The sequence below is a fragment of the Nicotiana attenuata genome, unplaced genomic scaffold (genome assembly GCF_001879085.1).
Source record: "Nicotiana attenuata strain UT unplaced genomic scaffold, NIATTr2, whole genome shotgun sequence".
Classification (NCBI taxonomy): Eukaryota; Viridiplantae; Streptophyta; class Magnoliopsida; order Solanales; family Solanaceae; genus Nicotiana; species Nicotiana attenuata.
Genome location: NW_017671270.1, coordinates 27,501 through 39,337, shown reverse-complemented (window position 1 = coordinate 39,337; position 11,837 = coordinate 27,501). Strand labels below are relative to the sequence as shown.

At 40.3% G+C, this 11,837-nt stretch overlaps 1 protein-coding gene across 1 annotated transcript in view; it reads right to left on the bottom strand.

The window, feature by feature from the left end:
• Positions 1 to 10,595: 10,595 nt before the first annotated feature.
• Positions 10,596 to 11,837, bottom strand: part of LOC109207198 (NADH-ubiquinone oxidoreductase chain 1-like) — a 3,629-nt gene continuing 2,387 nt past the window's right edge. The window contains exons 2-3 of the mRNA XM_019370083.1: positions 11,580 to 11,639; positions 10,596 to 10,717 (exon numbers count right to left, since the gene is read on the bottom strand). Of these exons, the coding sequence (XP_019225628.1) occupies positions 10,596 to 10,717; positions 11,580 to 11,639 (182 nt within the window). The remainder of the gene's footprint in view (positions 10,718 to 11,579; positions 11,640 to 11,837) is intronic.

The following is an 11,837-nucleotide window of genomic DNA, read 5'->3' as shown; positions in this document are numbered from 1 at the left end:
TGTAGGTCGTGGTTTTTTTATCCCCTTGTGTGGGATTTTTTCACGTAAAAATCATCTGCCTTATTTACATTCAGCTTTACTAGCATTCACAGCAGAACCCGATAAAGGACCAGGTACTCTACTATTTGGTGGTTTCACACAAACTTAGCAGTGTACCAAACTGATATAGGACAAGATCGCTATACAGTTTGGTTCATCAGTATTTTCAGAGGAAACATATAGAGAACCTGGTTCTCTATACAGTCTGGTGGACTCACAATTTCTAACAGTATTACTAGGAAGATACTTAAATACTTTGCAACAAATCCCTTCACCACAGAAGCTCCTTGCGATAAGATAATAACTTAATAATCGGATGGGTAAAGTGACATAATAAAGCGAAAAACGTTTGTTATATGAAGTTATAGAAAGAAATATTTTTTCAACTTATCTTTTAATTATAACGAGAGATATACGTGCAAAGCACGTACATAGAGACTAGTAATACTTGAAAAGTAGGAGTATTATTTAAGATCAAAAGGTTCTTAAAATAAATAATTACGGCATAGCAATCTTTGTATTATTAATATATAACACTTAATTTAATATATTCCTTGCATAACTAGTTTGTTGTACGAAGATTGTATTCAAACAAGAATATTGCGATCAGTGAGGAATTAGCTCATACGGATACTTGTGTTAATTAGTTAGCTTTATCAATAATTACTAATACAATATAAACCTCCAAGGTTAGGAATAAATGAATTGATTTGATATAATTTTGATTTCCTTTGTGTCGTTCCTAGTTAATTTAATAATTAAGAGACCACAAGTTAAATTATAGTATCAATAATTTGAATCCAATAACCTTCTAATCAGTGATATCAAACTGGTCTCTCTATCTTACCTCAATATCTCTGTCAAAAAAAAAAAAAAGTAAAAGCAAAAGAATTATTTAGGTTGCTTGTCCCCAGCATGATGTCCTTTTTAAGTTTTAGCATCGCCGACCTAGTATAAGTAGTTAAGAGAAATTTCTTCTTTTAGTTTTGTATGAAAATGACCACAAACTCTTCTGGGCAAATATAGATTTTCAGTGACGAAAAGGAAAAATGGATTTTCAGTGGAAATATTCCTTTTATGTCATAAAATAAACTAGCGATATTTTAATTGAAAAGAAAATGAAAATATTTAGATAATTTAGGCACAAGTACCAACGGGGGTCATATCATATACTTCAAATACCTTTCCTGCTTATCCATTTCATATTTCATGCGAAAAAAATAGTCTATTTTATTGCCATTTAGCTACGCACGAATTATAGACGACTCATCAGTCGGTTCAGGTAGATGAATACAAATAATTGACAAAATTCTAACTTAATTTCGTGGAAATGAATGGAAAAAGAAAAGCTCTATGTTTCGGAATTTGTTATCTTGGAATTTTTGTTGGTTTGATTTGATTTTTGGTTTGCTTTGATTTTTTCGATTTTTCGTGAACACCCCTATTGTCATGTATGTTGAAAGAGTGAGGTGCCTCGTAGCCTCGCTTGTCCAGAAGAAGGCGAGTTCGAGTCAACTTACCGATGAGCACGCTAAGCTTATTGATGAACTTAATCGGGCTAATATAAGATGCAGAGGAGACACCTTGAGCAGGCTCTCAGGTCTTGGAAAGATTCTATCGAATCATTTAAGGTTGAGGAAGAGAGGTTACATGGTGAAAGAGATAAAACAATCCAGTATCTCGATAGATTGAAGGTGTAGTCCAAGTTTGCTCAGAATGTTGTCTTCCTAGAATTCATGTTATCAGCATTAAAAGATATTTGTGCAAGGATCCCTAACTTGGAGGAAGAGATCGAGAAGTTGATACATGTGATAGAGACGGCCCGACAGGCCATGGATTCGTCTTCTCTCTCCAAGATTTTTCAGAATAGAGACGAGCATGCTGGAGAGGAGAATATTGAGTTGCATCCCAACTCCCCGATAGCTCAAGTTGATCCTTCTTCCTCCGCTCGGTTTTTTTTTTTTTTTTTTTTTTTTTTTTTTTGGTTCTTTGGCTAGTCAAGGGCGTTAAGAATATGCCTCTTTTTCTAAGCTACTGGGATTTTTATTATTGGATCCTCAGCAATTCATGCGAGGATTGGTCATCGGGGATCTCTCCTTTTTATGAAATTTTTGAGAGGTCAATCAGGGTACGGATGCTTTATTTATCACCAGGTAGAGATGAATACTATATGGTAGCGGCAGGAAATTCTTTAGCCTTAAATCGGGATATTCAGGAAGAACAGGTTGTTCCAGCTCGATACCCTCAAGAATTCTTGACTATTGCATGGGAACAGGTTCATCTTCGAAGTATTTTTCCTTTTCAATATTTTTCTATTGGAGCTTCCCTCATTCCTTTTATCGAACATAATGATGCGAATCGAGCTTTAATGAGTTCTAATATGCAACGTCAAGCAGTTCCTCTTTCTCGCTCCGAGAAATGCATCTTCACGTCCAGGATTACGTCTGGGATCATTAGATAGGAATCCAAAGATGAAGAGAGAAACAAAAAATATCACTACTGTGTAAACGAAGAGTTATGGAATGTCTAATATTTTTTCACCCGGAGAACTTATTGGATTGTTGCGAGCAGAACGAATGGGCGCTTTGGAAGAAGCGATCTGTTACCGAGTCGTCTTATTGGGAATAACAAGAGCTTTGTTCAATTACTCTTTTACCTGCAAATGCAAAGCTTTTATTTTGTTATATCATCAGGGTAATGATCCATCAACCAGCTAGTTCTTTTTATGAGGCACAAACAGGCGAATTTGTCCTGGAAGCGGAAGAACTGCTGAAACTGCGTGAAACCCTCACAAGGGTTTATGTACAAAGAACGGGGAAACCCTTATGGGTTGTATCCGAAGATATGGAAAGAGATGTTTTTATGTCAGCAACAGAAGCCCAAGCTTATGGAATTGTTGATCTTGTAGCGGTTGAATGAAAATAACATGGATTTCGCGCAAATCTGTGATTTGAGATTTTATCTTCGAATTGAATATTCTATTAAATAGTAAATAGAAGTAATTCATCATCATTCGGTTAGGATCAATCTAAACCAACCCATCATATTATGTATACGATTCAACATGCCAACTATTAAACAACTTATTAGAAATACAAGACAGCCAATCAGAAATGTCACGAAATCCCCCGCTCTTCGGGGGTGCCCTCAGCGTCGAGGAACATGTACTAGGGTGTATGTGCGACTCGTTTAGATCATGAGCTGGCACAAAAGCAAGAAAACGACTTTTACAGTATCAATGATCAGTACCGGTGAATGGGATAGGATGGAAGAAGGAACTCCATTCATTATTAAAAAAAAAACTCTATCATATCCCTCTATTGTGTATGAAGTTTATGGTTTCCGTTGGTGTAAATCCAATCACCTGAATTTAAGATGATAAGAAATTCTCCATTGGTAACAAATGGTTATCCATTAAGCGGAGGAAATCTGTCACGACCCAATTTCCAAACCCGGTCGTGATGGCGCCTCTCGTGAAGACAAGGCCAGCCAACAGAACAACAACGCCTCTTTCAAACCTTTTTTTTAAAACATAATTGATTAGATAATTACAACTTAATGACAACAACAAACGATATATATACGACCCAACACAGCCCGACCGGGGTGTCACAAGTCACGAGCATCTAGGGAAGTCTGAACACGACCACAGGGTCAATAATATACAGAATAAAGTTTAGAATCAAAAGACGAAGTCCGGTGCCGCGAACGCCGGCGGTCACCTTACTCAGCTACGATAGCAAATCCTCAACCAGCTCAAACCCGCTACCGGGTAACCAATACCTGCAGCTGCACGCGAGGTGCAGGGAGTAAAGTGAGTACTCCAACTCAGTGAGTAATAAAGGTAAATAATAACTGAGCAGCAAGAAATCACGAAAGGCACTCCATCATACTATATAGAACAGTGCAACCCTTTGAGAAAACAGTAAAACCGTGAAATCCTTTAGAAAATCTATCTGGGCTCAGTTACAAACCTCTTTTGAAAATATCTTCTTCAGCAGTTAAGCAAATGAATGCGAAACAGATAGTGCAAGTCGGTACGTAAGTCAGCCCCTCGGGCACAGCACTCCACTAACAAATAACACCAGGGTATCTGGTAAACAGTACAAGAAGTAGCATGGATGCCAGTGAAATAAGAGTGCTGAATGTCATGACACGTAATACAAACAGGAACCAATGCATGAGTGCAACGCAATGCATATGACCGGTACACTCAGGTACCCACTGCGGCGTGCAGTCCGAGCCAACCATATACAAATACCGGTACACTCAGGTACCCACTGCGGCGTGCAGTCCGAGCCAACCATATACAAATACCGGTACACTCAGGTACCCACTGCGGTGTGCAGTCCGAGCCAACCATGTATTTAACGTCGACGACGCTCACTGGGGTGTGTACAGACTCCGGAGGGGCTCCTACAGCCCAAGCGCAATATCAAGCCATCTCGTGGCGTCAATCACATTCCTGGTCAGTCATTGTTACCTGACCGGTCAGTCATTGTTACCTGACCAATTTACATCATACAGTGTCATTGTTACCACTGTTTCAAGTCACATCATACAGTGTCATTGTTACCACTGTTTCAAGTCACTGCTGCGGCGCACAGCCCGATCCCTGCTCAGTCCAGAAATGCACATAAGCCACTTGGGCAATATTAAAATAATGGTTCTTAGCTCAAAAACGTCAATAAAAATATTGTTTAAGTTTTCAAATCTTGGAAAAATGGCTGAGTTTGCAAAATCGTATCAAAACCCTGGACCGAGATCAAATGATATGCAAAGTAATGCAAAAACAGTGATACCAATCCCCGAAGGATTCAAATAATCGGCACGAAGCCCAACATATGGCAATCAGCCCAAATCATGATAGCATCAAGTAAGTCTCAGTCAATTAAGCAGTAAAATCAACAATCGGGACGGACCAAGTCACAATCCCCAACGGTGCTCTACCCTACGCTCATGTCCGGCGTGCAAGTCACCTCAATACAGCACTATGATGTGCAAATCCGGGGTTTCAAACCCTCAGGATATCATTTACAAGTATTACTCACCTCGAACCGGCGAAATCTCTAGCTCGCGACGCCTTTGCCCCTCGAATCGGCCTCCACGCGCGTCGAATCTAACCAAAATCAGAGCGAATACATTACAATATGCCAAGGGAACAATACCCGATCGAAAACAGCCAAGAAATAGCAGAAATCTCGAAACTAGCAAAACCCGAGCCCCGGGCCCGCTTCTCGAAAAATTACAAAATTCACATTACCGTGTTCCTCGTCTCGCCACGAGTCCATACATACCAAGAACTCCCAAATCCGAGCTCAAATGACCTATCAAATCCCAATTTGAAATATCAAAAACTCAAGCCCTAGCTTTACCCCTTTTTAATGAATTCCAACCAATTTCCATGTTAATTTTAACAAAATCTCGAGTATTTAGGCTAAGGAACTTACCTCTAATCATTCCTCCTTGAATCCCTCTTCAAAATCGCCTCAAAGCTCTCAAAGCTCGCTCAAAAATGGGGGAAAATAATACCTAGCTCGCGGAGGAAATATTTAATAATCAGCCCAGCACTTTCGCTTATGCGGTCCCCATCCCGCTTCTGCGGGACCGCTTCCGCGCTATTCCTTCCGCTTCTGCGGAAATCCCACTCTCGAACCAAACCGCTTCTGCGGTCACAACATCGCATAAGCGATTCCGCTTTTGCGGCTACGCCAACGCTTCTGCGGAACCAGGCGCCCAGGCCTCTTCACCGCTTCTGCGGTCAACCCATCGCTTAAGCGGGTCCGCTTCTGCGGTCCAAGACTCGCAGAAGTGAGAATACCAGATATCAGCAACATTTGAAGTCTCCAAGTCCAAATTTCATCCCGCTAACCATCCGAAATCACCCCGAGGCCCCCGGGACCTCAGCCAAAGGCACCAACATATCCCAATACATCATACGAACTTGCTCCAATCATCAAAACACACCTAACAACACTAAAATCATCAATTCACATCGGATTCAAGCCTAAGTTCTTTAAGAACTTCCGAAATGCACTTTCGATCAAAAACCCGACCAAACGATGTCCGAATGACCTGAAAATTTGCACACATATCCAAAATCACTTAACGAAGCTACAGCAACTCNGGACTCGCTGAAGCGCCTACACGTCCGCTTATGCGGAAAAATCCCTGGGCCACACCTGCCCGCTTCTGCGATCTCTCCGCCGCATCTGCGAAACCGCTTCTGCGGCTCCTTTTCCGCAGATGCGGAAATACCAGAAGACAGAAAAATCTGACCTGCAACAAATGCTTCCAACTCCCGTTTAACCATCCGAAATCACCCTGAGGCCCCCGGGACCTCAACCAAAAGCACCAACACATCCTATAACCTTATTTAAACTTGTTCCAATCCTCAAAACACGTCAAACAAATGCTAAAACCATTAAAATACATCGGATTCAAGCCTAGTTTTCATCAAAACTTCCGAAATGCGCATTCAATCAAAAACCCGACCAAACAACATCCAAATGACCTGAAAATTTGCAGACATATCCAAAATCACCTAAAGAAACTACTGCAACTCTCGGAATTCCATTCCGACCCTCGGATCAAAGTCTCACCTATCAACCGGAATTCGCCAAAATTCAAACTTCGCCAATTCAAGCCTAATTCTACGCCGGACCTCCAAATTCAATTCCGATCACTTTCCTAAGTCACAAATCATCAGCCGAAGCTAACCGAATCACCGGAAATCACATCCGAGCCCTCTAACTCAATAGTCAACATCCGGTTGGCTTTTCCAAAACAGGCCTTCCTTAAAGAGACTAAGTGCCTCATTTTCTTATCAAAACCAATCCAAAACAACTCTAACACACCACATACCGATAACGAAACATGAAGAAGCATGAAATGGGGAAAGCGGAGCGATAACACATGAGACGACGGGTCAGGTCGTCACAAAATCTTATTTAAAAAGCATAAAACATAAAGATTAGGCAGGCTCCCACTCTGGCAAGAACGGACTAAGAGGGTTAGCTACCCAGCAAACTTTCATAATTAAATACCGTTACTGTATAGGTAGATCTGATTGTGAAAGACCTATTACTGGATAATTCATGGGTAGAGCCAAAGAGTGTGAACTATACAAGTTCCCAATAACATCAATTAGTTGATTAAATATTAAATTAAAGTATAAAGTAAAGGCTCCGGTGTATAGAGAAGACCTCACCGTTTAAGAAGTAACCATAGAAACGAAGGAACCCACTATTTATTTTTTGATTTCTTTTATTTACTAGATTTTTGATACCTAGGAAAATACAATTTTTTATTTCTTTCTTATTTCGCAGTGAAATACCTAAAAAAAAAAAAGAAAAAATCGTGGTCGGGAAGGTTAGAGTAGCCAAAGCCATTGGAATTTTTATTTTATACATTGGAAAAATCCGTTTTGTTATTAATAGACTAGGAAGGGGGAAAAGAATAACTGAAAGAAAGGCAATCGATTAGTTATTCGTCAAAGTTTCATTTATTCAATGACCAGAATTAAACGGGGATATATAGCTCGGAGACGTAGAACAAAAATTCGTTTATTTGCATCAAGCTTTCGAGGGGCTCATTCAAGGCTTACTCGAACAATTACTCAACAGAAAATAAGAGCTTTAGTTTCGGCTCATCGGGATAGGGATAGGAAAAAGAGAGATTTTCGTCGTTTGTGGATCACTCGGATAAACGCAGTAATTCGCGAAAGGGGAGTATCCTATAGTTATAGTAGATTAATACACGATCTGTACAAGAGACAGTTGCTTCTTAACCGTAAAATACTTGCACAAATAGCTATATCAAATAGGAATTGTCTTTATATGATTTCGAACGAAATCATAAAGGAAGTAGATTGGAAAGAGTCCACCAGAATAATTTAAATGGAGTTCCCCGGAGAATGAACTCCGGGAAGGTAGAGTAGAAATTAGTATGAGAAAATATGCTAAAGTAGTCAAAATGAATGAACACGTTCAATTCAATAAAAAAAGAAATCTTTTTTTCCGATTCATTTTTTTTTCTTACGACACGATACTCAAATCTAGATTCTTGTAATTATGATTCAAGTGAAGAAAAAGTAAGCCTATTTATTTCGGGCTTTAAAACCAGTAGTTCTAGCGGTCGACTCGGTTCTTTCAAATTGTTTCTCATTATTGAGAAAGGGTAACAAAGATAAAATACGAGCTTGTTTTATAGCAAGAGTAATTAATCGTTGTTGTTTCAAGGTCAATNATCTTCCTCGTCGTCATCATCCATCTAAAAAACCCCAAATCACCAAAGCAAACAACATGAAAAAAAATTAATCAAATTGAGTAGCAGAAGGAGCAAGATCCCCTGTTACATAGTTGAATTGGACCCGAAAGAAGGTAGGGTCAGCTACCCAGCAAACTTTCATAATTAAATACCGTTACTGTATAGGTAGATCTGATTGTGAAAGACCTATTACTGGATAATTCATGGGTAGAGCCAAAGAGTGTGAACTATACAAGTTCCCAATAACATCAATTAGTTGATTAAATATTAAATTAAAGTATAAAGTAAAGGCTCCGGTGTATAGAGAAGACCTCACCGTTTAAGAAGTAACCATAGAAACGAAGGAACCCACTATTTATTTTTTGATTTCTTTTATTTACTAGATTTTTGATACCTAGGAAAATACAATTTTTTATTTCTTTCTTATTTCGCAGTGAAATACCTAAAAAAAAAAAAGAAAAAATCGTGGTCGGGAAGGTTAGAGTAGCCAAAGCCATTGGAATTTTTATTTTATACATTGGAAAAATCCGTTTTGTTATTAATAGACTAGGAAGGGGGGAAAGAATAACTGAAAGAAAGGAAATCGATTAGTTATTCGTCAAAGTTTCATTTATTCAATGACCAGAATTAAACGGAGATATATAGCTCGGAGACGTAGAACAAAAATTCGTTTATTTGCATCAAGCTTTCGAGGGGCTCATTCAAGGCTTACTCGAACAATTACTCAACAGAAAATAAGAGCTTTAGTTTCGGCTCATCGGGATAGGGATAGGAAAAAGAGAGATTTGATCAATCCTATTTTCTGTCGTTAAGGTGGAGAACTGAACCAAGAATTCTCTTTCTTCATCATCAATCGAATCACTGTTCGCGACCCAGGATTCTATTTTATCATCAATCTAATCCCCGTTCACGTTTTTTCTTTTTCTTATCAATGAATATATCTCTTTACTTGTATGACTTAGATGTCTCGTATTTCTCGAAAAAGTGATTCGATTGATGGGATTTGGTATGAGATCGATGATCTCGATGAGATTGATATTCCAATCTTTCTTCTTAGAACGTATTGATTTGACCCCATAAGCGGGACCAAGCATGTTGCCGCCAGAAGCAGAACCCCGTATTTCTTCTAGAGAATCTCCTAATTGTTCCAAAGCAACTAGAAAGAGATTCTTTAACCAGAAAGAATTCGGTTCAGATGTAGGATACCTATCCAGAAGTTTTCGCAACTCAATCATAGATGATGGAATCATCAAAAGATTCTTCTCCCTAAGTAGCATTCTTGTAAGTACAGAAGGAATTCTAATGTCTCTGAAAAGATAAAGCTAAAAGCAATCTCTGGTATAGATATTGATATTGACCCGCCTCTATGGGAGGTGGGTGGGGATCAAGAGAAGCAAGGCCGGGCACATCATACTCTTCAGGGATTGTGTCATGTCAATTTTCGTAGTGAATTTCTTACGTATCCACCCTGAAAGCGAGAGCTCGAGGCTGTGGGAAAGGAGAATCAACAAGATAGGATGCTCTGTCCCAACTAACAAGAGTAGGAAGATTCCAGCTTTGAATCTTGTGCTTGACGGTGATCATTTCTGCCACGTCGTAACAGTCTTTAGTGCTTTCTGTTTCAATGGTTTGGAACCCTTCTTACTTTCTTTATTATATCGGGGAATTTTTTCTCTTGGTCCGCTAACTCCATAAAGGGCTGGTGGGTGGGGGTAGAGCCTCTAGCGCCAATGTCGATGAATCAAAGGTGTCTGTTTATGGTATGGAATAGGAAGAGCAAGAATGGAACCGCTATCGCTTGTCCTATCATCCGCGATGAGCTTCTTTCATTCGTCAGTATGGGGTAGGTAGAGTCCTTTGCTCGTATGCTTGGCATTACAATAGTCGCACCAGTCTTCCTTCCTTTTTAGTGCACATGAAACAGAAAACCTAATAGAGACTACCCACACGGTGATCAAAACTCTTCATTCTCTGCTTCACTGTCAATTGATTGGCGCATGAACGAAGCTGTAACGGAGCATGTACGCGACAATCAAACATGGCTTTGCCAGCTGCCTGTGATATCAGATAGTTCGTGCGGGGCATTTCCCACCTCGCCTTTGATCTTTCCCTTGCCGTGTAGGTAAAGCTAGAAGAGCCTCATTGGCCCGACAGCTGACAAGCAAACCTTCCATTCTTATGTTTACATCACTTCTCTCTTTCTCGTATTGACCGGACAAAGGTTTCAAATGAGCATCCCATGGGGCAGCCATAGCTTGAACCTTCCTTCTCGCAGTCAGCTATATAACTCAGGCAGCAAAGGTTCGAGCAGGATGGCGGTTAGTCTTCCTCTTCTCTTTCGGGTGGGCGGCGGGAATAGCTCTTCTAGCATCAGCATGGATTGACCAAAGACTGGGAGTAGTCATCATCTCTTTCCATAGTAGTCATCCAGCAAGAAAGGGAAAGACCACTTAGCGCAGTGGAATAGGAAAGAGAGCGTCGAGCACAACTTTCGTGTCACCAGAAATCCTTTTTCGTTTATTGGGAGACTGAATGAAAAAGGCTTTGTCAAGCAGGCATGATTTTCACGTCGATCGACAGTTGAGAAATACTATCTCCGGGGCCCTCACTTTAGGGCTATCTTTCACCGTTGACAGACATGGTTCAACGTGCCAGCTACGCTTCCTCTTCTAGAACAGTGATAGCCTAGTCTGATTCCCCCTTCCGAAAGTGCCACAGCTCCTTCTATCACAACCCCTGAAAACTGGGCATTCGAAGCATCAATCTCATTCTATGCTCTATGCCATCTTCCTTATACTTTGACTATTAATTCATGTGCACAAACCTCCCTCACAAAGGAAAGCGGGAAAGTCATCTTTGCAAACAAAGGCCTTCTTCTTATACTATGGCATCTTGTCCAAAGCGAGCGGTCATGTAAACCCTTTGTCTATTCGGCTCTTTCCTTTAATAAGAACAATCTAAATGTGACACTTTCACGACGAAATAACGGGAATTTTTAATACTAGAGTCCCCCAGGAAATTAAGCCAATGATCGACTGTCCCTGCCTATTCTAGCGGGGCATTCTATTCCTTTAAGTCCCACAGCTCTAAATGTGCCTATTCCTTCGACACCTTTCCATGGAAACAGGGGAAAAATGGCTCATTCCGCATCAACCTAAGCCCGCTTATTCCGACTAAGTGATCCATTTGCGAAAAGAGGGCCTTCCTCCTTCTTGCTTGAAGCTCTGTCAAAGAAGCATTCTATTCCGAAAAGGCTTAGGGCTAGGCTAAACCTCCCTCAAAGCCATGAAGTCCCAGAGCTCTTATTCCAAGAACTGGTGATATTCCCTTAACTGCAGATTCAATAGCACCGGTTATGAACCCCAAAAACAACAGGAAAGAGAGCACCGTCTACTCAGACTGTCACACCGGCAACGAGAGCAGTAAGAGCAGATAGTGGAACAGAACTAGCAGCAGATAGGCATTCAGTTAGCTTGAAAACGGACTCGTAGTTAGAAATCAGATGCTTCCTCAACAACTATCTTTAGAAT